Source organism: Triticum urartu, chromosome 3A (genome assembly GCF_056163025.1).
Source record: "Triticum urartu cultivar PI428250 chromosome 3A, HENAU_Tu73, whole genome shotgun sequence".
In the NCBI taxonomy this organism is placed as follows: Eukaryota; Viridiplantae; Streptophyta; class Magnoliopsida; order Poales; family Poaceae; genus Triticum; species Triticum urartu.
Window position 1 is genome coordinate 469,011,048 of NC_141875.1, and position 27,993 is coordinate 469,039,040.

Genomic DNA, 27,993 nt, shown 5'->3' on the forward strand with positions numbered 1-27,993 from the left:
ACAAGTGGGCATCGGTTTCGTTGGATTTGGACAAACGAGTAAAAAGTAGTGATCGTTTGAAACAGAGAGACTAATTTGTAAGAAAGATATTCACAGATAAGCCCCTGGCCGAAAACTAAAACTAAAAATAAAAATCCTATCGAGCGAACGTTCGCTACAGAAGCATATGCGAAGAAAACTGTTCATTACAAAACCCTAACTAATGAACGCTCGCAAAATAAACTAAACTAAATAATAAACCATTTTTAAGAAAAACCAAAATAAACCTAAACCCTAAAAAAACCGGACCGGGAGGTTTTGTACCGGTTTAGGTGGCGGTTCGGGTCGACGACGGCGGATGGCAGCGGCGGCTCCAGCGTCGAGGCGAACGGTGGCGGCGGCGGTTCCGGCCTCGGGCGGCGGGGTTCGGCGTGGCGGCTCCAAGCGGCAGCGGGGAAGGCGCAGGCGACGGCGAGGAAGCTCGGTGGCGGCGACGGAAGGCGAGGCGGCGGCGCGGTTCCGGCGAGATCGGGATGAGGAGCGGCGACGGCGAAAACGGGATCCCGCGGTCCCGGGCGCGCTATATAAAGGCGGGGGAGGCGGCTTCGTGGAGGAGGGGCAAGGCAACGGCAGAGCGTAGCCGAGGCGGACTCGGCGGCGTGCGGCGGCGGGAGTCGTCCCGTCGGGGACGAGGCAGATGGGGCGCTGGCTGGGCTGGGCCGTGGCCTCGCCCGGTTGGGTGCTGGGCCGGCCCAGTCGGCGAAGAAGAAGTTTTTTTATATATAAACATTTTTTTAACAGAGAGAAAAGAAAGAAAAAGAAAATAAAGTAAAATTATTATATAGGCATATAATATATCAAAATTTTCAGAAAAAGATTTTCTCCAACCTGAACATTTTTCTAACGTCAAATAAAATCCACACAATTCAAATAAAGCAAAGAGTGCTACAGCTCTAATAAAATCCAATAAAAACCATTTTAAAAACACCAAGATGATTTCAAAATTATTTCTCTCCAATTTTCTGATGTAGGGAATCATTTTACCCTAATTTATGTATATTTTATTTTTGGAGAAAAATAAAAAAACTCAAATAACTCCAAATTGAAAATAATTTCAAAAGGACTTTGAATTTGATCCTTTTAAACTTCCAACTCATATTTCATACATTTTGTAGAAGTCATTTTATCTTCTCTCATGAAAATCATTGAGTTGCATGAAGTTTATGAATTGGAAATATTTCTGAATGTAATTTATATATTTTCAAAAACTCTTTTCATTTATTTAATTGGAAGAGGTCATGTCATTTTCTCTCTAGAGTTTTGTATTTGAAAAGAATTTGAATTCATGGAGATCATAAAAGAAAATGAAAGTTTGGGAAAGTCCTTTTATTCCCTCTCATTTAACTTTCAAAAAGTTTCAAATTTCACTCAACTTCACACAATCAATTAAGCAATCAATCAAATCTATCTATTTATTATAACATTTCAAAATTTAGAATTTTGGGATGTTACAATGACAGACCTACACAGATTCCAGATCTGAATGCAGCACTTGATGCATGAATTTTGTCATGTTACATTTTTTGTTGCAAGTTCAGTGATGAACTGTATCTTGGTATGAGTTCATGGGTGAACTTTTTAGGGGCATAAACTTGTAACTTGTTGAATTTGCTGAATTTTGCACCTGAGGCATCTTGTAACTTGTTGATTTTACTGAATTTCGCTATGAGTTAATGGGATGCAGCACATGTGCATTTGCTGAATTTTGCCACTTTACTGAATTTGCTGAATGTTTGCACCTCCGCTTTACTGAATTCGCTGATGAAGCACCTCCATTTTACTGAATTTCTTTACTGAATTTGCACCTCTTAGGCCTGGGTCTCGAACCCATGACCTATGGTTAGAGAAGTAGAGTGCAATGCCAGTGCGATAAGAGTAGGAACTTGTTAGGGATAGATGCAGAAAGTTAGTTGTACTCATAATAGAGAGGCCAACTCCCACTCGCCTACTCCCCACTCTACTCCTCTGGACGGTTCGCGTTCCCACCCATCGCATCAATAAAACCACCCACCCACCGCTCTCCACTCCCCACCCACCGACCACCACTCCCCACTCACCGACCGCGTCGCCTCCACTCCCCACTCACCACCGCCGGCCACCGCCACCATGGCGAACATCAAGGGCTGGAAGAGAGCACTGGAGGATCTGGCCAGCAACGACCAGTCGTTCCATGCGCAGATCAAAGAGGTGTGCACCTGGTTCCCGAGCGCAAAGCTCATGCTCAATCACGCGCGCGGGTTGGCCAAGGTGTTAACGGACGGCGAGAAGGCGCGCGCCTTCCCCAGAGGCCTCACAGTGCCGCCACCGTCCTTCCTCGTCTGGGTAATGCGGGAGGCCACGCTCAGCGTGGATCCATACCAGCGAGCTAGGTGGTGGATGTACCGCTCCACCACCTCTCTGGCCCCGGCCCCCCTCGACGGAGACCCTGCGGACGTCGTCGGCGTCATGCTCGTGCTGCTTGCTCCAGTCGACCCTGCGGACGATGACTCTGATGACGACCTGACAGAGGTTGTTGTCATCCCTGACGACGACATGGATGAGGAAGAGGTTGTGCTCGTTGCGCCGGTCGCTGTTGAGGGTGGCAGAAACATGCCCATCGACGTCGAGCTCCCGCCAGAAGAGGTGAAGGTCGAAGAAGCAAAAGAGGTGAAGGAGCCAGTGCAAAAGAAGAAGAAGGGAGTAGTGAAGAAGGAGCCAGTGCGTCGCTCCATCCGCCTGCAACAACTAAAGAAGTGAAGAAGGGGCACTGAAGATGTCTGCAGCTGAAGAAGGGAGAAGTGAAGAAGATGTAGTTAGGTATGTTGATCTATATATTGGCATATAAGTTAACAACTATTTTGAGCTGCTGTTGATCTATCTATCTATGTTGAACTGTTGTTATCTATGTTGAACTGTTGTTATAAGTTATGGCCTATGTTGCTATGTTGAACTGAAGATGTTGGCCTAAGTTATGTTGCTATGTTGAACTAAAGATGTAGTTTATGGCCTATGTTGCAGTGTTGCTTGTTGTATCTTACTATCAAGTTGTGTCTTGCCTCTTTTCTGCCCATGTTGTGCCCATGTGCACACATCCAAAAATAGAATGTACCAGGTGCTCACATTCTGCCAAACATGCAACATTCCAAACTTTACTACCTGAAGATCCCTGGGCCCCTTCCAAATAAAGTGGTCTGAATTTTGCTTACAATTACCTGAATTTAACTTAACTGGAATTTGCTTGCATTATTTGATTTTTTTGCACTATTAGGTTAACTGAAATTTGCTTGATCTGAATTTTGCTTACAGTCAAGTTAACTGAAATTTGCTTGCATTATCTAAATTTTGCTGCAACTATCTGAATTTTGGTACAATGCACAATTTTAGTTCTCTAAAAAACAATTTCATCATCATTTCTTCACGGGGCAAGAGCAATTTCAGTTCTCTGAAAAACAAATTCATCATCATCACAATTTCAGTTCTCTAAAAAACAATTTCATTTCATCATTTCTTCATTTGGTCACTACTACATCAACATTTCTTAGCACAGTAAAAACACCCTACTTGCTAACAATGACAGTTATCAGAATGGCAAACAGGCCAACATACAGAAGAGCTCCAAAACAAAAAATCTTATCTCTAAATTGCTCTCTTTCCTTCTACATCTTCACAATTGCTCTCTTTTCTTTCTCATTCCTTTTAGTTTCTACTTCAAGTACTTTAATCCTGGCCTCCAACTCCATGTTCTTCATGGCTAGATCCTTAATCACTGACTTGGCTCTGCCATCCCTTCCCCAGCCCACTCCTGAAAAAATGATGAGCAATTCAAGTCAAGGCCTTGTACTAAGTCAAGAACTGCAGTTCACTATTCCTAGGGATTCATGATTTCTGTACTTACCTTCTTACCACCAAAGTCAAGAACTGCAGTGACCCTGGCGCTAGGTTCTCCAGGCCCGCCGCCACCCAGGAACCCGTTGACGCCTACTCCATGGGATCGGAAGCCACCACTCTTCTTCTCCCGCCGCCGTCACCGAACGCTCTCATTCTCTCGCCGTCAGGATTTGGACAGGGGAAAGGGGAAAATAGGAGAGAGCTAGGGATTTGGACAGGGATAAAGAAGACAAGGGAAACAAGGACTGTGGGCGTGATTTCCTAAAACATTAAGGGGTTTTCCGCAAAAGAGCCAGTCCGGCCAGGTGTGCCACGAAGCAACCAGCTAGGCGCCAATTGTTCCTGTCTGATTGGTTGTGGACTAGTTGATCACATAGTTTGCAAGTTTGTGGACTAGTTAATCATCTTTTACAAGTTTATGAACTAAACCATCATATCCAATGTAAATTCCTGGGTGTCTAGTGCTCTTGCCTTGGTGCGAAATATGCCCAGCAACCAGCAAGCTGTGCGGAGACATCATGCCAGGCCCGTTCGGACAACACAGACAGCGATTCGTCTGAAAGCAAAGCGTTCGCATAGCAGTGCAGTACCATGATTACCGTACCGAAAGTTGTTGCCGACACGTCGACACTGCCACTCCCCGCGGAGGCGGACATGCCGAAACGGCCAGCAGGCCCACTTTCAGCTGCACCGTCTCTTGGCTAAACCAGCTCCCGTTCCGTCGAAACCTCCGCGCAGGGAAAAAAGGTCTCTCCTGCACGCGCCCGATGCTCACATGTGACATGTCACGTGGACCGCTGGCAAACAAGGCCCACCTGTCATGCGCTTTCCTACTACTCACCGGCCCCACACACCCACAGCTTTCGAAAATCACTTCCTCTGCGCTGTTGCCAGTCAGTGGCACGCACGCCTTCCAATGGCGCTCTCTCTCTCTCTCTCTCCCGTCCGTTCAAACCCCACCCCCCAAATCGCCACTTAATTAACGCCCACAGGCCCCGGCGCGTTGGTTAATTTTAAATAACTTGCTAATCAAGTTATTATATTTTTTTTCTCATTTTTAAGTTTTTCTAACGCTTGTTAACCAAGTTCTAAATCGAATTAAGCGCAAGAAACCGGCGCTCCTCCTAATCCGTTACCCCCCGCGTCCTCTCTCTCTCCGCCGTTCCCAACGCCATTTTCCCCCTTTCGATTGGTTGTTTATTCCTCCCCTTCGCCGCCATCATTCGCCCTTTTTTCCCTTCCCGTATGCGGATCCGTCTCCTTGTGCCCATCGCCATTCGCCACCACGCCCGCGCCTGATCGGTGGACATGCGGAGAGGGGGAGGGGGAGGGGGAGGGGGAGGAGATGGTGGGGATGGAGGGGGAGTGGAGGAGGCCACGGACTTCGAGGTTGGCATCGTCGTGCCCAAGCTCTCGCGCTCCGCGGCGGGAGAGGACTGCGTGGCGAGCCTGGTGCGTGAGCTTGAGGGCGCCGGCCTGCTCGTCGAGCGCGTCCGCGGCGTCCCCGCCGAGTTCATCAAGGTCAGTGCGGCTGTCTTTTTCCTTTTTCAATTTGTTTTGCCATGGTACCCTAATTCCAAGTAATGAGGCGGTTTCCGAGAGAAAGCCCAGAGATTAAAGAACTCCTCAAATTGATTTATAGTGCATGTGGTTTTGCTGTTCCAATTTAGCTGTCCGCGCCCATGGGGATTCTGGGCAGAGCCGCTTCTGAGATGCAGATGAAGAAGCTTACCTACATCGGTAACTCAACTAATGCACTAAGTGTTTGAGATGTGGCGTCAGACCGTCAGTAATGTGTTCGTGTGCTCATTGTTAATCTTCCTTCAGGAATGGAGCTGCAGTTTGAATGGGAACAGGTGGCAGCATTCGTCAGGCAGCCTGATGGTTCCCTCTTTAGCTGGCGAGAGCGTTTTACCTGTTTCCGCTACTTGATATATGGCATTGTGAGTATAACCTCTTTTATAGCTGCTGCCTTTCCTAGTTATGCCAAATTGTAGTTATACTCCCTCCGTTTCGTTTTACTCCGCATATTAGGTTTCTCTTAAGTCAAACTTACTATAATTTAACCAAATATATATAATTATCTACAATATGAAAATGTATTCATGATGGATATAATGATATTGATTTGGTTTTGTGGATGTTTGATGTTTTTTTCTATTAAAACTTGGTCAAACTTCCAAACATTTGCCCTAATATGCAGAGTTAAAAAGAACGGAGGGAGTACACTTTAATATGAGGAACCATATTTATTTTAAATTATATCTACATCTTACATATGGATGCATTCTAGCATACTTTTATTTTTGTGACCTGATTCTTTGGATAGGAAACATTTATTTTCTTATAATAATGAAATTTTCTTGTCTATAGCATTGTGTGCCCTGATTTGAAGCAAAATAATTTGTTTCTATTGTCTGGTTTCTGCATTTGATATTTGTCTCTTCTAAATGATATAGTAACCGATGCATAGATTATCAGAGGACCTGAAAGGGGCAACAATATATGCATATTTGTCTCTTCTAAATGATATAGTAACCGATGCATAGATTATCAGAGGACCTGAAAGGGGCAACAATATATGCATATTTATCTCTTCTAAATGATATAGTAACCGATGCATAGATTATCAGAGGACCTGAAAGGGGCAACAATATATGCACGTTTGATATATGAGCTATAGAAAGTGGGATTTTCTACTTAAATTTTCATTTGTTTAATATGATGTGTGAATAGTAAAGCATATACCCAATCTGAATAGCATTTTAGTTTTTGTGATACGGAATCTCAGATTTCCCTGTGTGATAGCACATTGTTATTGAACCATGCAGGTGAACAAGACCAACTCTGAAATATCTCTCAAATTTGACGATAAAGAGTTCTATTGGAAACAAAACGAGTCACTATTGCGTAGGCTTGAAGATGAAGGAGTTGTAAAGCTAGTCTTCCCTTTGCATGGTACATATATTAACCTAAGATAATAAAAATATTTGTAAAATTCGTAGCATTAGCTAACACTACTTGCTTGTAGAGGAAGTTAAAAGGAAACAGCTCCTGAGAAATTGGGCACTTAACTGGCATGACTTCACATGGCAACCTATTGATGAAGTTTACTCCTATTTTGGAACCAAGGTAGAACAACATGACAGCACGTTGCAGCTACTGTATCTTGTTTCTGGACCATTTATCAAAAGCAAATCAATAAATGAATTCCTTTCGAGACCATAACCCCCCCCACTTTTGAACTGCAGATTGCAACATACTTTGCTTTCCTAGGAATGTATACGCGTTGGCTATTCTTTCCAGCCGTATCTGGATTGGCCACTCAGCTTATAGATTTTGGGTATGCATGTTACCGTGGCACTTTTTTAAAACATGGTACAAATATAACTAATACAGTCAGCTAAGTAGTAAGTATTCCCCTCTGCTCTTTGAACTCAGGTCATTCCAGTGGCTGGTTCTTCCTGCTTTCTTTATCTTCGTGATTTCTTGGGCTGTCTTCTTTTTGCAATTTTGGAAAAGGAAGAATTCAGCACTTCTTGCTAGGTACCATCCAATTCCAGGATATGCAGTTGTTATTCAAGCTCTTGTTGATTAAATTCCTGACCACAACTTTTCTTTCTTCCATATGTTGCCTGAAAGCAGATGGGGCATTAATTATTCATTTGCTGAATACAAAGCTTCGGCCAACGAACTGGAACCAATAAGGCATTATCTTTCTATTGAGCGTGTGGACGAAAAGAATTTTGATGATGCGCCTGCTGAGAAAAGGAGATTGCAAAGAAATGAGTGGTCTGGTGTCCTTCTAAGAATTAGGAACAATGCGATTATTGTTCTGGGTATTATTTGTCTTCAGCTGCCATTTGAGTTGGCCTATGCTCATTTGTATGAAAAAACTGAAACTGAGGCGCTGAGGTAAGAATGTCACCATGATCTATGTAGTAGTTCATTTATCATTGTAGAATAGGATTTGATGCAAGACAATTGTATTGACATCATGGGGTGCCCATATGTAGCATGTAAAGGGGTAGTTCCGTTCACTACTGTGACCCTAATTACAGATTATAGACTTGGGAAAGAAGCGGGACAACTACACCTAATACACGTATGTGTACACTTGGGACACGCACAATTATCTCTCAACCCCCTCCCCCCCCCCCCCTCGCACAGTCGAAGCGCCGTGTTTGGCGATGCAAAGACTGGACTGGAACTCCTCAAAGGTAGATGTTGGCAAGCCTTTCGTCATTGTATCCGCGAATTGTTGGGTCGTGGGAACGTGAAGAACTCGAACCTTCCCAAGAGCCATGTGTTCGCGAACAAAATGAATATCCAGCTTGATGTTCTTGGTTCGACGGTGATGGACTGGATTGGCGGAGAGGTAGACGGCGGAGACGTTATCGCAATAGACGGTGGCTTTGTGGATGGGATGACAAAGCTCATGGAGAAGCTGTTGAAGCCACGTACACTAAACAACGGCGTTGGCCACGCCACGATACTCTGCCTCAGCATTGGATCGCGAAACCGTCGGCCTTCGTTTGGACGACCACGATGTGAAGGTCCAAGAAACACACAATATCCAGACGTAGAGCGGCGAGTGTCGGGACAGCCAACCCAATCAGCATCCTAGTAAGCAACGATGTCGATGGAAGGCGACACACGCAAGGTGATGCCAAGATCTATGTGACCACAGATGTACCGGAGAATCCACCTCACTAAGGACCAATGAGCATCGCGAGGAGCGTGCATATGAAGGCACACCTGCTGATGCACTGCAACTCGGGACGAGTGAGCATCAAGTACTGCAAGGCACCAACAATGAACCTGTAGTAGGAGGCATCTGGGCTAGAGATCCGTCAGTGGTGGAGAGCTTGGCCTTTATATCCACCGGTGTGGCCGTGAGCTTGCAATTAAGCATGCCAACACAGTCAAGTAACTCATGAACGTACTTCTGCCGATGGAGGAAGAAGCATGGATTATGAGTCCTAGGACTAGTCAAGACTAGTCTATCTATAGACTAGTCTATGAGTCTCAATTCCAAGGCCGACTACACTTCAGTGTCGACTAGTCTATGAGCCGTAACTTCGCTGTCGACTAGTGTCGATTAGTCACGCTTAGTCTATGAGTCTCAACCTCGGAACGACTCGTCAACTTGTAAACCTTGGGAAGAAGCCGTCCGGATGACGTACCACCTCGATGCCAAGGAAGTAGTGGAGTGGCCCCAAGTCCTTGATGGCAAACTCGACGCAAAGACGTTCAGTGAGCCGGCGAAGAAGATCGGTGGTGTAGGCTGTTTGGATGATGTCATCGACATAGAGGAGCAGGTAGGTGGTTGCAGCGCCTGGTTGTATACGAACAATGAGGCATCCGAGCGAGTGGAGCGAAACCTGAGCTGATGAAGAAAGGCCGCGATGCGCTGGTACAAGGCACACGACGCCTGTTTGAGCCCATACAAGGAGCGCGAGAACAAGCAGATGTGGTCGGGATGCGTGTCGTCGACAAAGCCGGTGGGCTGCTGGCAGTACACATGTTCATCAAGATGTCCATGAAGAAAGTCGTTAGAAACGTCCATCTGGTGAACTGGCCATGCTCGAGACACCCCGAGCTGGAGGACGGTGCGGATCGTGCCTGGTTTTACAACCGGAGGGAAGGTGTCAGTGAAGTCAACGCCCGCATGCTGCCTGAAGCCTCGCACCACCCAACGAGCCTTATAAGCTCGAGTGTGCCATCGGGGCGGAGCTTATGACGTAACACTCACTTCCCGCTAATGACATCGGCATGTGTGGGATGAGGGACAAGCTTCCGCGTCTGGTTCCACAATAAGGCGTCGAACTCCTCCAACATATCTGCAAGCCACTTAGGATCGCGGAGAGCGACACATGCTGAGGTAGGAAGCTGCGACAATGCGGAAGTCGATGCAGTGCAGACATACTCATTGTCGGGATAATGCCGGCTCGGCCTAGTGATACCCGCACGAGCATGAGTTATCACAGGAGCCAGAGGTAGCGGTGCAGCATCTGTCGATGAAGGCGCCGAAGAGCCAATCGAGTCAACCGTACCGGACGCGGCCGAGCCGGGGCCAGTCGAGCCTGCGGCGATGGCAGACGGTTTGGGCACTGCGTTGGCAGCTTCAGAAGGCGCGGTCGGGGTTGAGGCTGCCATAGCAAACTCGGACACCATAGGGCCATGGGCCTGGCGAGCATCGGCGTGCCAGTAGCCGAGCCGGTCGGACAGAGAGCTGGCGAGGTCCCGTCGGTGATGTCCACATCTGATGACATGCTGAAACGGAAAATACCTTTCATCAAAGTGAACATGTCATGAGGTGATCACACGATGAGAGACCGAATCGTAGCAGTGATATCCCTTTGTGTTAGCCGGATAACCAAGGATTATGCAGGCGAGAGACCGGGGAGCCAGCTTATGATGTGTAGTAGAAGCAATACTAGGATAGCAAAGGCATCTGAAGACCCGTAACTCATCATATGAAGGTGGTGAACTGAAGAGGTGGGGCGGCGCATAGTTCCAACGAACACAACATGGGCGAATGTTGAGTAGCAAAGATGCTGTGGCGAGGGCGTCGGGCCAAAACCGAGCAGGGATATTAACATGAAATAGAAGAGTGCGGACGCAATCATTGAGAGTTGGTAGGATGCATTCGGCACGACCGTTTTGTTGCGAAGTGTATGGACACGTGAGACGGAAAATGGTGCCATGGGAGCTAAGAAGCGTGCGAATGGCGAGGTTGTCGAATTCCTTTCCGTTGTCAGTTTGGATAGCACGGATGGAGCGACCAAACTGGGTGGACACAAGGAGTAGAACGCAACGAGGGAGCGTGCAACATCAGACTTATGGCGTCAAGGAAATGTCCACACACAGTGAGAAAAATCATCCAAGTCACAAGATAGTATAGGTAGCCAATATTACTTGAGATAGGTGAGGTCCAAACATCACTATGAATTAACTGGAAAGGAAACAAACCTATGGTGGATGACGAGCTAAACGGAAGCCGAACATGTTTACCCACACGACAAGCATGACACGTGTGAGCATCGGTTTTATTACATGAAAAGGAAAATCCCTTAAGGAGATGACTAAGTGCAGCGGAGCTGGGATGACCAAGACGGGCACGCTAATGATCAATGCTGACAGAGAGGGCGACTGGAGCGTGGTAGAGGATGACAACTGGGCAGGGTAGAGATCACCAGGGTTGTCATATCGGTGTAGAACCATCCGGGTTCGGGCATCCTTAACAGAAAAACTGAATTCGTCAAATTCAACAGTGACATGGTTGTGGAGAAATGACAATGTTGTTAAGAGACAATGACAATGTTTTTAATAAAGTGTGGAGAAATGACAATGTTGTTAAGAGACAATGAAGTGGATGACGATGGAAAGGAAGTACAACCAATATGTGTAATAGGAAGAGAAGACCCCGACAATGATACGGGCGGAGGTGGCGGTGGGTCTGGAAGTGATGAGATTACCAGGGTTAGGCGCCATGTGAGAGGTAGCTCCGGAGTCCATGAACTAATCACCACCACTGTCATAGTTGGTCGGAGTAAGAGCCGTTTGCAGGGCAGTGAGGAGCATCGGGTCCCATGGTGGGACGACAGTTGTGGCGGTGGAGCAGGGTAGCCATCGAACTGGCACGGCGAAAAACGCCCGAGGCCCCCGTCGGACGGGGGCCTAGAAGGCCGGGAGTCAGCACGGGCATGGACAACCCCTGTCCAAGGGTTGTACCCGCCGCTCCACCACGGTGTAGGCTGCGACTGGGGCACCTGGCAGGGTGGCGCGGTCGTGTTGGTGCACGGTTGGCACGGCTGGTCATTCCTCAAAAGTTGGAGGAGTGAGAAGCGTGAAGGTTGGGACTAGGGTTAGGGCGGCTGCGGAGGGAGGAGGGAGGCAGCGGCGGCGGTAGGGTTGGAAGGTGGAGGCGGCAGCGGCCGAAGATGGCAGCGACGGCGGCGTTGGGTAGGGGGTGGAGAGGAGGAAAGCGTCAGCAGCTGGAGGTGAAGGGAGAGAATGGAGAGGTAGGCTGATACCATGTAGAATAGGATTTGGTGCATGACAATTGTATTCACATCATGGGGTGCCCATATATAGCACATATGTGGGTAGTTCCGTCCACTGCTATGACCCTAAATTACAGATTATAGACTTGGGAAACAAGCGGGACAACTACACCTAATACATGTACGTGTACACTTGGGACACGCACAATTATCTCTCAACAATCATCAAACTGTGCTAGTGACTTGCTAGCTAGTATTTCTCATGTTACTCTATTGACTATGCCAATTTGATCTGCTATGTTTTTTTCCATTTTTAGGTATGTCTTGACTGCACTATATCTTGTTGCAATTCAGTATTATACAAGGATTGGTGGAAAGGTGTCTGTCATTCTAATAAAGTATGAAAACAACCAAGGAGAACAGTCTAGTGCTGATAGTTTGATTTATAAGGTAAACATTATGACACAACAAAGCTGGTTCATGCTTTAAGTTAAGCTTCTTACTCCTTGTGCATGTGCAGGTTTTCGGTCTATACTTTATGCAATCATATATTGGGTTATTTTACCATGCATCCCTTTATCGTGATATTTTGACACTCCGGAAAGTCCTTATTCAACGTCTAGTCGTGTCTCAGGTATTTGCACTCTGCAATGCAAGTACACCCTCTGTTCTTAAATGTAGGTTTCATTATCGGGTATGATGATGCCGTACACTATGATGATATATTTAAATTTCTAGGTGTTGGAAAATCTGATTGAGAATTCTATTCCTTATCTCAAATACAGCTACAAGAAGTACAGTGCTGTTCAGTAAGTTTTGTTGCCTTGTATAGTCTTTGCCCTGCAGTCCTGCTATTCTTATTTCCAGGCCAATAGAAGAATGTAAGAAACCCCTCTCATTTTGTAGCAAGAAAAGACAAGAGAGAGAATCACCATCAGGGAAGTCAGTTCGATTATCAACAAGAGTGGAGAAAGAATATTTAAAACCCTCTTATACTGCAAGCATTGGAGAAGAGCTCGAAGATGGTCTGTTTGATGGTAATAATGATAAGTAGTTGCTGTGCTCAGTTGCTATGGTAGTTTGCATAGTATTTGGTTTATAAGTCTGTACCACTTTTGCTGATCTAACAATGGCATTTGTATTCTTGAAAGACTGTCATTTTTGCTTCCATTGTTGAATCCATTGCAGATTTTCTTGAGCTAGCTCTTCAGTTTGGGATGATCATGATGTTTGCTTGCGCCTTTCCATTGATATTCTGCTTTGCTGCTCTGGTATGTGGTTACGACGACAGTTTACAGTCGTACATGTTTTAATTCTTAAAAAAACCATCTTCATGACAGAACAATGCAACTGAAATAAGAGCGGACGCATTGAAGTTGTTAGTCATGTTGAAAAGACCTGTTCCCCGTGCTGCAGCTACAATTGGAGCGTGGTTGAACATATTCCAGGTTCATTAACACTACTGTTTTGCACTACTGCTAACGGCACATGCACGTCTTGATGTTCATTGTAATATTACTCTTTTCAGTTCCTGATCGTAATGGCAATCTGCACCAACTGCTTGCTTCTTGTTTGTCTATATGATGAGGAGGGTAAATGGCGGATTGAGCCAGGACTCGCGGCAATCCTTATAATGGAGCATGCTCTCCTCTTAGTCAAGTTTGGCTTCTCGCACTTTGTCCCTGAGGTGATTTTCTTCACCGTTATGCTTTGTGCATATGTAGTGGTATTTATATCAATGCCTTTGTTTGCGGCACAAATTTATCTTAGAAACTGAATGTGGGCTTTTCCTCTTTTTGTTCAATTAGGAGCCTGCATGGGTGAGAGCAAATCGAGTGCGGTATGTAGCTCAGGCACAGACTGTCTGCTCTCAACAACTATTGAGGAGCATTTCAAAACTTGATAGGAAATGGGAGTGAGGAGCATTACCACCTTCAGTATTTAGAAGGCAAAGCTAGTTTTGTAAACTAGGATAGAGCAGAGATTTGTCAATCTCGTGTAGGCAGTGTAGAAATTTTAGTGCTCTAATTACTGACGTCCTGGTGTTGCTAACTGTTCCCATTGGTAAATGTATATATTGCTACGAGATAATTTATAGGAGATTGGGTGGGGGCATGTTGCCCATCATTGTGAAGATGTTACGGGTGGTTTCCTTGCAAGCGAGATACATCTGTGGTGTGAGTATTATTTTGAGGACCATGGTTCACAACAGTGCAAAATTAGCCCGCCAATTTGCTGAGGAAAAAAGACCGTGCTTGCTGCTGTTTATTGTTATTCACAGGCACTACTCCCTCCGTTTTGTACTAAATCAGCGACATTTATTTTGGGGGAGTATCATATTTGCTGCCCAAATTTTATTCTATTTGTTAAGAATGGGACTATGGGAGAGACATACTCCCTCAGTTCCTAAATATTTGTCTTTCTAGATATTTTAACAAGTGACTACACACGGAGCAAAATAAGTGAATCTACACTCTAAAATATGTCTACATACATCCGTGTGTGGTAATCCATTTAAAATGTCTAGAAAGACAAATATTTAGAAAGGGAGGGAGTAGATCAGAGTACATACAACGAACTAATGAATGAATTAATGAAATCTTCAGCAGCATCTTGTCGGCCGTCGCCTGTGAAGTGCCATCAGCTGTCCAGTCCAAGCCGAATCATCTTTCGTCGCCCGCGTTCCGGTGCTCCGACGAGCCGTCGCTCTTCTCAGGCCAGGCGCCGAAGCTCAGCTGGCGCAGCAGCGCCCCGACCGCCTTGGCCCATCGCTGGATGTCGCCCTTGAGCTTGTCAGGCTCTATGTCTGCGAGCGCACCGGCGGCAAGGCCAGACAAGAGGCGGTCATACCGCGCACCGCTGGACGACGATTTCGGCAAGCCGGCGCTCGCGTCCTCGGCGTACTTCTGGCCGACTGACATGCCCTCGGGGTCTTGGGTTCTTCGGTGAAATTGTGGATTATAGGTGGGAGTCGGGTTTTATACCGGTACGGGTAGAGATGTGGGTGTCCCGCACGGCTTGTGAAGAGTGGGTTTGGCTCCATGGTTCCTTCCAAGATGCCCCAAGGTTTCGCGTCCAAGGAATCGACTTACAATACGGCGTGGATTTTGACTGTTAAATTGTTCCGTGGCGTTAAATTTCCTTGGATGCCCACGGAATGCTTGAACCAACCAATTCAAAGGTTGAAAGAAGAAACCGTGTAGCATGATCGACAGAAGAAAAAGTAAAATACAAATTCAAGTTGCATACTTAAGTTACCACGCATAATACCCAGTTGATATAAGTTTAGCACTTCAACGAGCACATTCCTCCCTAATAATAATAAATCACGAATTGACTTTGTCGGATTCACCGTCACAATACACTTCTTTTCATGAATTTACGCTTTCAATTTTTTCACCTATATTATTTTCTACATCCGAGATGGTACTATTCATATGATCATGTGGCCCGCCACGCACGACTGTTCTGTCCGGAGCGATGCCACCCATGAGTTTATGGAACGTACATTTACTAATCCGGTTTTCTGTTTTTAGTTAACTAGCAAAAGAGCCCGTGCGTTGCAACGGGAGAGAAAACATAACACACGCTCTTAACTCAACAATCATCACTCAAGATCACAATAGGTCCGTCTCCTTTATTTTTGTGAGGCATCATATTTGTGTTGCCGCTTATCCTCCTTCTCACCCTCGCCGGCGATGGCCTCGGTGTTCACACAAAACAACAAAAAAGTGTGTTGAATATGGTTAATCCTAAGCGTCTCTCTCCCTCTCTCCTCCCTCCCTCTCTCTCTCTCTCTCGCGCGCGCGCTCGCGATGAGAAATCTGTTGTTTTCCCCTGCGACATTTTTCAGAGGTATGCATGTGTAGTTATCGATGTTTTCTTTTCCCTATATGGTTATAGCGGGGTGTTTATTTGCAATATGGATCGCCGCCGGTATGAAAAAAACGGATCTTGCGCTATAAATTATAAGTTTGCTTCAATAACAATATTTTAAAAATACATTTGCTTTATTATTAGGTAATTAATTATAAGCTGCCATCTATTACATATATACCTGCGAAAAATAATTCTATTAATTAACCCGCCATCTATTCTATAATAGCAAAAAGTAATTTGTCCTGAGATTCAAACTTACACAACCTTCCGTTCTTACGCTACAACAACAACCAGTTGAGCTGGCACCCAAGTTTCAATATAAAACTGGGTTAGCTCTTAATAATCTTGGTTCGAAAGCTGGCCAAATATTCTGGCCCACCCAGCCAAACGTAGCCTGATGGAGTGAGAATACAGAGACAGGCCCAATTACCCTGGCCCTCTGTGCCGAACGAAGCAAGGTTAATTCCAATCGATACATGCATGCTTTTAATAATTAGATAAAGTTAACTCCACATGAATTATCCAAAGTGGAACTTATATTTACATTGCTACAAATATAATTCCAAATATTTAATTAAGAAGTTCAAATTAAGAGTGGGTTATGCTTAATTCGAAATGGATGGGATTGTTATTTTTAGCTCCCTAATATTTTTGGGGGGCTATGTTCATGAGTAATAAAAAGAACCACCATGTGAATTCCCTCAATTTAGATAGATCAAAGATCCATAAAATTACTTATTTGAATTTCATTTGGTTGGTTAATTTAATAAAATTCAAGTGAGGGATTTTTTAAAAACCTCAATTCAAATCAAAGTAAATAACATGAAACAAACATTATACTCTCTCGGTTTCAAATTACTCGTCGCAGAAATGAGTGTATCTAGAACTAAAATACATCTAGATACATCCATAGCTGTGACAAGTAATTCGGAACGGAGGGAGTAGTTTAGTAGATGTAGTACTGATGCAACAGAAGCCTAAGATGCTTAGACATGTTGCACTTGAAAAAAGTAAAGTATCAGTGATAAGAAAACTTCAAGGGAAAGGCCTGGTTGACTCAGTCCTTATACACGTTGTTCCGAAAAGCGCACGAAGCCAAGCCGGGGCGTCACACAAAGTTATGTATGTTTTTTTATGTATTGCACTTTTTAGTAACCGTGTGATTTTCCTAAATTTTCAACAGCGGTAATGGTGTCTTAGTAAATAAAATAGGCATGCTTAACAGAATGCAAGGACGTTAGTGGTGATATGATAAACCGATCAGCTTTGTGCACATGCTCATAATAGAAATACCGTTAAGTTGATGCTTTAGGATTTTTTTTAACTCCGTTGCAACGCACGGGCCCTTTTGCTAGTGTGTAACAGAAAAACACGCATCAGCAGCACTCAAACTCCAAGCAATTCAGCAAAAACAATTAATGTGGAAAGCCAATAATTGTGGAAATGATTTCAAGAGGCTTCACAACATAGTCATGGGTACAGATATAGAACCTACTGAGAAAACTTGTGCCAGTATGCGGAGCACACCATTCATCATATTCAATCTCCATACTCTTAGAACAAATCTAAAAAGCTGGAAACATAAACCAACAGATCCACAAAACAAGCTCATTGGTCCCTCAGTGCTTACTGCCTGTTCTTCTTCTTGACACCGGACTTGGCAACCTGGAGGCTGCGGTAAACAGCGCTCAGTCTTGCAAGAGCAGGCTTGGTCAAGTCAGGCCTGTAGTAGTTGTCACTGACCTGGAAAGCAAGAAGAATAACAATTAGATTAAGAAAACAAATGAAGGTGACATGGTTTAACAGGAAGACATCTTAAGCAGCATTTCTCCTCTATTTGTAACCACCAAAGGTAGGAAGCATTGATGTTTATGTTCATTATCAACTAGTACCATAGAAAACCAAGTACAGACAGGCAGGGGCAGTTTACAAGACAGGCGTAAAACCAAGTACAGACAGGCAGGGGCAGTTTACAAGACATGCATACTGCTCAGAAAATTCCAATCTTTACTGGATATAAAACCTTTTTCCACATTAAGGCTCAGAACGGGTCGGAAGTGAAAGTTCACATACTAGATACAACCAAATTGAGAGTAAATATGTATTCTTAGAACATTAATGTCAGTTTATTGATTAAAAGTATTACATCTGCAGATTTCATAACACAGTCCCTACAGATGATTAGAAATCAGACTAAACTAAGAAGCCAATCACAACAGTTACATTTCACCTACGAGGACCGAAACACTGAAATGGTTGTTACAGGTTATATTTCCAATACCAGTTGTCATCTAGAGTACTTAATCTAGACCATCCAGCATCACAACTTTCATCATAAAAGAACGATATGGTTGTTCTGATGCTAATACCTGGTTCTTGATAGCCTTGGCCATCTTGCGGAACTCCTTGCGCATGACAGTCTTGTGGGTGAAGGCAGCAGGCTTGTTCTGCTTCTTTGACTTGGTTGTGGAGAGGACCACGGTCATCTCCTTATCAGCAGCTGGCTGCACAGTCACAGTCTTCTTGTTTGCCAGGCCTGAAAAATCACACCACACCAAACCTTCAGTCAGTGGACGAAGGGACATCCATAGCATTCAAAATTCAACCAATCAGGGGAGGGCAATAACCACTGACCAGAGTACTTGTAGGAGTGGACATTGTAGAGGTTGTTGGGCTCCTTGCTGAACTGGACCTTGGCATTGCTGTTGCCGAACTGCTTGATCAGGAAGCAGTTGTTCTTCCTGACGAGCTCCCAGACCAGAGAATCCGAAACCGTCGCCATTTATCCTAACCTAGAAAACTTCACATATCAACCACTGAATATGAAGCCAATCATAAATCTAGAGTACTATCGCCATATCAACGACCCCAACAGACGCCAGATTTCTTGCACCTAGCTAGGGCCTCTTTGATTCGTAGGATTGCAAAAACACAGGAATAGGAAAAACGTAGGATTGAAATGGCATGTCCATTGGATCCCTATAGGATTTGAGTTTGTTTGATTGCGGCATGGGGAAAGCAAAGGATTTCTTCCAAGAAGTTGGAGTGGATGTTAGAATTCCTGTGAAATGCAGTACAAATAAATCCTTAGGAAAAATCCTACAAGATTCAATCCTACGAATCAAACGACCAACGTAGGAAAAATTCCTAAGGATTCCAATCCTTCAAAAATCCTATAAAGATCCTTTGAATCAAAGAGACCCCTAATCTAGAGAACTATCGGACGAGATACAGCTGAGCAGACGAACATATACTGATCTGAAAATAAATCAGCTGACTGGTTTCTAGCAAATCAACTACGCCGTACAAACGATTCGAGCAGTATGGCATATACGATGCGAGAGCATACCAAGGAACGCTAGAGATTTCACCCGTTAACCTAAATCGCTAGCGCCTCAAATCACGAATGGGTCGGGACTGCGGGGGCAAATTGAACAATTGGGAGCTTATAGAGTGGCCTCGCAGGCGCGGAGACTGTGGAAAGGAGGGAAAGGTTTCTTCTCACCGGTGATTGGAGTGACGCGCCGCCGATCTGCTTCGTCCCGGTGTTCGTCGTGTGTGGCGGCTGCGGTAGCGGGGCGAGTTTTGGGGGCGAGCTTTTATAGTACTGCGGCGCTCGTAAACCCTAGGCCCGGCTGGCTGCTTTTTGGGCCGGATTGGAGTGGGCTGAGCTGTTCTCCTGGGCATACAGCTGATTCTATATTTTCGTTATATATAAAAAAGCTTATTCTATGTTTTTCTCTCTAAAAAAGAAGCTGATTCTTTTTTTTATAAGAAAAAGAAGCTGATTGCCTAAAATAAATCTGAATCTATATTTCTATTTCTCCCCCTAAAAAATCTGATTCTATTCATGGAAAAGGTAGCTACATTAAACTCCTAAAGAAAGGTACAGAAACAACAGTTCTGTAAAAATAAATAAAAAATGTTCCTAAAATTCAAAAAAGAAAAACAGAATCTACAATGGCACTAAGAAACTGTACCAAAGTCAGTATTGGAAGAAAAAATGCAGTGTTGTTCTAGGATTGTATCTATTTATAAACATAACCGACTGTTCCCGACTGTTCTTCTGACCAAATAAAATCAAATCAGGTTTGGACAGAAATGCTTTCCTATGAACCAACATGTGGTTGGATTATTAGGGTAGTTGTACCCCGAGCACACCAATGATCAAACACACAGTTTTGACCTTTCACTAGGCGGAATGTTTTTTCGCCATAGGTGACATTTTCGTTCGATGGCGAGGCATACATGGTGATTTCATGAATCATGATGCTCCCCAAACCTAATCTTCAGTAGACTCTGTGTGAGTGGGCATGTGCGGTGAAGTGTATGTGTGTTTACGTTCTACTTAGTGTTTCTTATAAAGACTGTGCCAAGCTGCCCATACAGATAGCCTCCAGATGGGGATTGGATTTTCACGCTTATTTTCATGGATGTGGGTTTGAGTTTTGAAAGATCATATGATTTGTTTGAACCTGCAACTATCAAAATTTTGTTGGATATTACACGAATGGAAATGATTCAAATCACCTGACCGACAAACAACGCCTACGTCCGCCGGCTTCGTGGCCGTCGGATCGATTTTAATCCAATGGTTCGGGAATAACGTATTATCTAGACCAGTTTTTACAACTGAGCAGTTGTTGCAATTCCCTCACCGCAATAAGAGATATGTTGTGGGATCTGAATCTGGATCCTCTCGTGCTCTCCCGAGCTCCCTGTCAAGCCGACGCCTTCATGCGTTGCTCCAACCACCGCCACCGCTGCTCGCCGCCAGCAACACGCAGACGAGGCCACCGATGAGCTCACCTCTCCCCGTCTCCCCATGTCTGCTCATGACCAGTGGCCATGGATGCTCGAGCGCGCACGGCGGAGCTCTGCTCCGGCCACCATTGTCGATCTATGACGCTCCGGCCCCATGCTTCATCGCCTCCACCACCACCATCATCGCATATGCAACACCCTCCTCCCTTCCCCAACAAGACCGAGCTTCTGCTCCAGGCCATGACCGCAAGCAATGCAACACGGTGACTTTCTGCAACAAAACATTTGTTGCAAGAAGATATCTGTTTCAAAAAAAATCTCAAAACTATTCTGCAACGAGACATTTGTTGCAAAAAACTGCAACATAACCTTTGTTATAAAAAAATTCTGCAACAAGACATGTGTTGCAAAAGGGTTCTCGCAACACGACTTCTGTTGCAAAGGTGACAACGACACTTGACGTGAAGATAGCGTCAGACTGGACGGCTCGTAGACCGGCAGATCTTTCAAAAAGATTCATCGGCCAACGTGTAGCACGACCCTTACACGAATATCCAAAGTGTGGGTAATAGCAATAACATCTGTTGGCCCATGCGAAAAAATAGAGATGAAAATAAGCCAAGGATGACTTAATAAACAATACCAAATAAAATCCTCTGTTTCTAAATACAAGTCCTTTTAGAGTTTTCAATATAGACAATGTACCGAGCAAAATGAGTGAATCTACGCGTGCGCCATACGTACCGCCTACGAATAATAGGTAGCCCCACTGTCGGTGTCAAAACCGGCGGATCTCGGGTAAGGGGTCCCGAACTGTGCGTCTAAGGCGGATGGTAACAGGAGGCAGGAGACACGATATTTTACCCAGGTTCGGGCCCTCTTGATGGAGGTAAAACCCTACGTCCTGCTTGATTGATATTGATGATATGAGTATTACAAGAGTTGATCTACCACGAGATCGTAGAGGCTAAACCCTAGAAGCTAGCCTATGGTATGATTGTTGTTGTATATGATCTATCGACTAGCCTGGCCTCGGTTTATATAATGCACCAGAGGCCTAGGATAACAAGAGTCCTAGCCGAATACGCCGGTGGGAGGAGTCCTTGTCTTGATCGCCAAGTCTTGTGGAATCTTCCTTGTATGCGGTAGCTGTCCGAACTGGCCCATGAGTATACGGCCATGGGGGTCCTCGGCCCAATCTAACAGATCGGGAGATGACGTGGTGAGTACCCCCTAGTCCAGGACACCGTCAGTAGCCCCTGAACCGGTCTTCAAGTTAGGGACGCTCCTCGATTCTTCCGAACTGTTCTTCATCTTCGGTCGTCGGTCTTGAAAACTGGTTCAGCAAATCTTCTCATCTTCGATCTTGAGGATCGCCGAAATGCATTCGACGAGTTTACACGTCGGGTATCCGAGGAGCACCTTTAAGTTTCCGGCCTTTATCAATGCCTCTTTATTTTTATGCCACACCTCGGGTTTGAAATTGTTCCCGGGCGGCAGCGTCCTCTTGCGTCCGAGCTCCAACGTCGGACTGCATTCGAGGTATCTTTTGCAGCCGAGCACCAATGCCGGACCGCTTCCCAGCTCTAACGCCGGAATGTATCCGAGTTCCAACGCCGGACTATGTATCCGAGCTCCAACGCCGGACTGTATCCGAGCTCCAACGCCGGACTATGTATTCGAGCTCCAACGTCGGACTGTATCTGAGGTGTCGTAAATCACCTTGGTTCAAAGAAGTTTGAAGGAGTTTAGCCGAGCTTAATGCCGGAAATGCCCTCTATGGAGCCAGCCACTAGCGCCCGAGCTTTATGCCGGAGTGCTTCCGAGGTGGTGTACCACCCCGAATGTGGGCCGATTTTTGTCAATATTTTCGATTGGTGCAATTTATTCTCTGCCGAGATATATAGCCAGTAGCCCTCAAGGTGGGTATCGGTCTAAAACCCGAGATGCACATGAAGGATGACATAAGACCGCTGATCCTAGTAGCCGCTGAGACTCAGGTTGATTTGCAAAATCGGTCTGAGGATCAAGTCCTAGCTCGGCAGAATACTTCGGGACACAAAAAACGGCGTGCTCAGTCCTCGAGACTCAGGTTGGGTGCGGCCGACCAACCTGAGGATCAAAATCTCCTCGGAAACTGTATTGCACTTAAAATTTTCTGCATTGGACAGGCAATGCAGTAGCCCCCGAGACACTGGTCGGGTGGCACACCAGATCAGGGGATCGATGTGCCCCTTTAATATTTGTAAATAATAAGCCCGAAGCCCAGTAGCCCCCGAGCCTTAATGCGGGCACGGGTGGCCGAATTAAGGATTGATATCCATAGTAAAATCACAAATTATGTGTAACGACTCTATGTATCCAAGTACTTTACGTCATTAATGCTCGGATCCGCATTGTACAAAACTTTGTTGACCGACCATCGGCTTCCACCTCCTCGGCCAATAGCCGAGGAGTGTTTATCCTACTTTATAAATCCTTTATGAGGGCAAAGATTTACAATAAACAAGGCAATCTGGCCATACGGTTTTATAAACAAAGGTACGCAGAGAGATATGTTATATTATTGTTTAACAAAAGAAATGTCTTCCAAAGAAAATAGTCCCGCTATCGGTTCCTTTCTTTGGGTTGTCATGCTAAGCATGATCATGAAACCTCAGCTCCAATGTAAGAGCAAAATATCGAGGATTTAGTTTGGGAGGCCAGTTAATAGACCCCGGTAGTGTTCGACGACAGTCGAGGTCAAGCCGTAAACACTTCGGCCATTGTTATGAATGGCCCGTCATTTAACACCATCATCGGATCGCTGACCAGTTTACGCTTATTGTGACAGTCAGTTTTCGGCTTTCTCCACTGAGGTGCTTAACCATGTGAGCTGGAAGCACAATCGCAGTGGTTCTCCCTTTGCACACCTAGCCGAACAAAGCGGAACGTAGGAGGCAAGCGCAGGAGTCGGGCAACCCAACTATTGACCGAAGACACAATTCGAAACCGATGCATATATAGCAATATCCGAGAATGTTTTTGCCGAATCTCTAAAGGTGTGCGGCGTTGCACTGCGAGACTTGTGCTGAAAATACACAAATAGTTTAAAAGTGCCACAAGCTTGGAAAACCAAAAAACATCAGTAAAAACTTGACGTCCGAACAAGATCAAGTGTTCGGTGCCAATCCGAAAATTGGCCTTAGAAAAAAAGTGCTTCTGTCGTGCTTTAACATGACACATCCTATCTCAAGACTTCAAGCGGGTCAGCCTACGGCTTCAACCTCCTATCCCGAAGGCGGAGTACTTCTCGTTAGGCCAGCTTAACAAACTAAACTCTAGCAGCTTTGAGAGAGAAATTAGGCTCCCCGGCTAGTGACCACACACTCATGTCGAAAAAAGGAGTGATAAATAATAATAATAATAATAATAATAATAATAATAATAATAAAACTTTGCAACGACTAAGAAGAAGAACACTTATTATAAAACGGCTCAAATAAATTTAAGAGCCCTCAAGTGACTTGGGTAAAAGAATGATTGCATGTACCGAAGTACTTATATCATATCTATGTTCAACCGAACTTTAAACATGTCTTAACCGACCGTCGGCTTCTCCCTCTTCGGTCAAGGACCGAAAAGTGTTATGTACTCCATCTGTCGAGAATATCGACGGTGTTTCCAATAACCAGGCAATCAGGCCATAAGGCTGTAATAGACAAAGCGCGCTCAGGGAACTTATGCTATATTACTGCGAAGTGTAAGAAGCATCTTCGAAGAAAATAGTACCTCCACCGATACCTTTCTTCGGTGCTCATTGTTATTATGAGACTTGTGCAATAGATTTTTTGTACTCATGAGTTCCGTTGTGTGCCGACCATAATTGAAAACAATAAGAGCGCTAGCTTTCGGCTTCACCCAGTCTGAGGTCCGGCTTGGGTGACCCGATCGTGACAATCGCAGAGGTGCTCCCTTTACTCCCTAGCCGAACAATCGGGAACGTAGGGGTAAACACAGGAGCGAGGCAACCCAGCTTGCAAATCGCTTAAGTCAATATGGTGCATATTGTGGCGTAATACACGAACATGGAACAAAGCCGTACAAGTATAATCATATGCAAGAGGAAAAGCTTCATGAAGGAAGCCCCCAAATGAATTGGGTATTTGAATTTATGCGTCACAAACAAAGTTTGGACAAGGAAATTTTTTACAAGCAACTTTTTTCCAAAAAAGTAAAATGCTTGTGTGACGCCCCGAGACCGATGTGCCATGTGTCTTCCTGTTATTCACCGACGTTGCCATGTCATTTGCTTGCGTGTTGCATTTCATCATGTCTTCATGTGCATTGCATCATCATGTTTTCAAAACGGGCATCCGTCCCGGTCTCCTCGTTCTTTCCGTTGTCCGTCCTGAGCCCAGACACACTTGCACGCGCTCGCGGCATGTCCGAAATATTATTTTACAAGTGGCCGTAAAATGTTCTCGGAATGGCTTGAAAGTTGGCGTGTGGTCTTATTATAGTGTACATAGACCGCCTGCCAAGTTTCATCGTTTTCGGTGTTCGTTTGATAGCCCAACCGTTAAACTATAGCGGCATTATAGCCGGTCAAAACGTCGGACGTTTTCGGTCTCCGGAAACAGCCGCCGGGTCTCTCTCTCTTCTCTTCTCTCAGCTCGAGCCCTTTTGCACAGTCCGCTGACAACCGCCAGGCCCCGAAACCCTCTCTGCACAGTGCATCGAACCCCTCACGTGCGCGTCCGAAACTATCCCGGACCCAACCCGGGCAGTCGTCACCGTTGAATCCGGATCATCCCCAAACGTCTACAAAACATCACCGTTTTCTTATTTGGCCTCCCTAGCCTATTTTTCCTGACCATCCGATTTTGATCGGAGGGACGAGATAGCCCCTAACCTTACCAACTCGTTATATATATTAGTCTAACCTGAGACCAAATCCCTAGTTTCTAGGGATCCCCTAGCTGCCGCCGCCACTCTTCCTGTCTCCTCCTCATCGGGATCTCACCCAGCTAATCTCCTCTTTTTCACCAACTAGCCAATCCAGAGCATAGCCCCCTCCCTGCCTCGATCTAGATCGAGAGCCCGAGCCCCTGCACCCACCAGAGGCCTCCCGTGCACACCCCGCAGCCGCATGCCTCCTCGCCTGAAGTCCTCCTCGCCGACGTCTCGTCACACCGGCTCCAGCCGCCTCTCTGGCGACCCTGCCGCTCTGTCGTGCCATCTCTCCCTCTCCATTCCCTTTTCTTTCCCGGTTCCATACTTCTCCTCTCACATCTCGCTCCCTCTCGCTGTTTTTCCTCGCAGGAGCCGCCATGGGGAACCACAAGCAGCTCCGCCCAAGAACTCCTCCTTCCGCACTGCCGTTTGCCCGGATCCGGCGCCGACCGACCGGATCCACCCGCCTTCGCCGTTCTTGGCGCTGCCGGCGCCCCAAGTTCCCGTCCGCGCTGCCGTTGTCCGGCCATGAAGCCTCGGCCTCCCCTGCTTCTGTTCCGGGAGGAGGACGAGCGCTTCGCTCGCCAAGTCCCCTGCTTCGTTGACCGCCCCCCTCCACCTCGTTCGATCCCGCCAGCGTGGACAGGCACCAAGGCCCAGCACCGCCCCAGCTTCATCCATCCCAGCTCACGGCCCGGGTCCCAGCAACGCTATCGCCGGCCTCCTCTGCTTCCAGCTGGGCCGAAGCCCATGGTGGGCAGCAGATCCAGCGCCCCTCCTTTTTTTTCCTTCCACTGTTGGGCGGGCCTCTGATCTGGCCCATTCATGTTTTTTCCAGATCTACGATTTTCCTTTTTCCTGAGTTTACCTGTTTTACAGAAAGGTCCCTCAACTTCATGCATATAATAACTTAATAACCGTGCATCGGATTAAAACAAACTTTATATGTAATATGTCTAGAATTTTGTCTAGTTTAATAATTTGCAACTTTCATCCATGTTTGAAAATTTTAAATTGTTGTTTGATTAAATTTTGCTCATATGTCATGTTAAAATATTTTATTTCATAACTAAATAACCGTAACTCGGAATTTAATAAACTTTATATGTAAATGGGGTAGAAAAATGCCTAGTTTAACATGATGCACTCATCTAGCATGTTTAACAACTCTAAAATTATGTTTAGGGCAGAACAGTGCCAACTCTATAATATGCTCATGAGGAGTTTCTGGAATTGTTCTTTGTTGCTTCTGGCCTCATTTAAACTTGCCTAGATTAGATAGTTTCATCATGCTTCACCTCTTGCCATGCTAACAACATTTAATATTATTGGGTACATAAACGAGAGAGAACTAAATAAGTCATGTGGTGTTTTCTTCAATATGCAACTCCGTTGCATAATGAGCTCCACTTAATTTGTAGGATTGTTTGTGCACTTTGCCATGCCATGCTTCATTAAACCGGACATGCATCATACTCGATTGTGCATCATGCCATGTTGATGTGTTGGTTGTTTACTATGTTGTTTGCTTCTTTCCGGTGTTGCTTCTTCGGCTTGGTTCCGATAACGTCGCGTTTGTGAGGACCCGTTCAACTACGTCCGTTTGTCTTCTTCATGGACTCGTTCTTCTTCCTTGCGGGATTTCAGGCAAGATGACCATACCCTCGAAATCACTTCTATCTTTGCTTGCTAGATGCTCGCTCTTTTGCTATGCCTATGCTGCGATACCTACCACTTGCTTATCATGCCTCCCATTTTGTTGAACCAAGCCTCTAACCCACCTTGTCCTAGCAAACCGTTGCTTGGCTATGTTACTGCTTTGCTCAGCCCCTCTTATAGCGTTGTTAGTGCAGGTGAAGATCGAAGTTTGTTCCTTGTTGGAACATGGAGATGTTGTTCCTTGTTGGAACATGTTTACTTGTTGGGATATCACAATATCTCTTATTTAATTAATGCATCTATATACTTGGTAAAGGGTGGAAGGCTCGGCCTTATGCCTGGTGTTTTGTTCCACTCTTGCCGCCCTAGTTTCCGTCATACCGGTGTTATGTTCCCGGATTTTGCGTTCCTTACGCGGTTGGGTTATAATGGGAACCCCTTAACAGTTCGCCTTGAATAAAACTCCTCCAGCAAGGCCCAACCTTGGGTTTACCATTTGCACTAACAACCTATAACCTTCCCTTGGATTTTCGCGAGCCCGAGGGTCATCTTTATTTTAACCCCCCCGGGCCAGTGCTCCTCTGAGTGTTGGTCCGAAACGGGCAGCCTGCGGGGCTACCTCGGGGCAACTCGAGGGTTGGTTTTACTCGTAGCTTGACCTATCCGGTGTGCCCTGAGAACGAGATATGTGCAGCTCCTATCGGGATTTGTCGGTGCATCGGGCGGCTTTGCTGGTCTTGTTTTACCATTGTTGAAATGTCTTGTAACCGGGATTCCGAGTCTGATCGGGTCTTCCGCTAGAAGGAATATCCTTCGTTGACCGTGAGAGCTTGTGATGGGC

The 27,993-nt window shown here is 45.6% G+C and overlaps 3 protein-coding genes across 5 annotated transcripts; 1 reads left to right on the forward strand and 2 right to left on the reverse strand.

The window, feature by feature from the left end:
* Window positions 1-4,867: 4,867 nt before the first annotated feature.
* On the forward strand, window positions 4,868-14,102 carry LOC125544435 (anoctamin-like protein). 2 transcript variants are annotated; one of them, XM_048708131.2, is made up of 16 exons: window positions 4,868-5,427; window positions 5,577-5,646; window positions 5,734-5,849; window positions 6,738-6,864; window positions 6,938-7,038; window positions 7,158-7,249; window positions 7,348-7,452; window positions 7,552-7,821; window positions 12,233-12,365; window positions 12,436-12,549; window positions 12,654-12,724; window positions 12,822-12,952; window positions 13,104-13,186; window positions 13,256-13,363; window positions 13,444-13,602; window positions 13,724-14,102. In XM_048708131.2, exons 1-16 carry the CDS (start codon window positions 5,215-5,217, stop codon window positions 13,832-13,834), a joined length of 2,004 nt encoding a protein of 667 aa, XP_048564088.1. In that variant the 5' UTR covers window positions 4,868-5,214; the 3' UTR covers window positions 13,835-14,102. The 2 variants fall into 2 exon arrangements, with proteins under 2 accessions (XP_048564088.1, XP_048564090.1); XM_048708133.2 differs by having other exon boundaries at window positions 5,285-5,427; window positions 5,549-5,646.
* Window positions 14,103-14,290: 188 nt separating this feature from the next.
* Window positions 14,291-15,062, reverse strand: LOC125544436 (uncharacterized). Its single transcript, XM_048708134.2, has one exon. It carries the CDS (start codon window positions 14,834-14,836, stop codon window positions 14,579-14,581), a length of 258 nt encoding a protein of 85 aa, XP_048564091.1. The 5' UTR covers window positions 14,837-15,062; the 3' UTR covers window positions 14,291-14,578.
* Window positions 15,063-17,195: 2,133 nt separating this feature from the next.
* On the reverse strand, window positions 17,196-19,455 carry LOC125544437 (Ribosomal L28e protein family). 2 transcript variants are annotated; one of them, XM_048708135.2, is made up of 4 exons: window positions 19,300-19,455; window positions 18,429-18,586; window positions 18,164-18,330; window positions 17,196-17,537 (listed from the first exon to the last, which is right to left on the reverse strand). In XM_048708135.2, exons 2-4 carry the CDS (start codon window positions 18,574-18,576, stop codon window positions 17,421-17,423), a joined length of 432 nt encoding a protein of 143 aa, XP_048564092.1. In that variant the 5' UTR covers window positions 18,577-18,586; window positions 19,300-19,455; the 3' UTR covers window positions 17,196-17,420. The 2 variants fall into 2 exon arrangements, with proteins under 2 accessions (XP_048564092.1, XP_048564093.1); XM_048708136.2 differs by having other exon boundaries at window positions 18,429-18,581; window positions 19,300-19,449.
* Window positions 19,456-27,993: the final 8,538 nt, after the last annotated feature.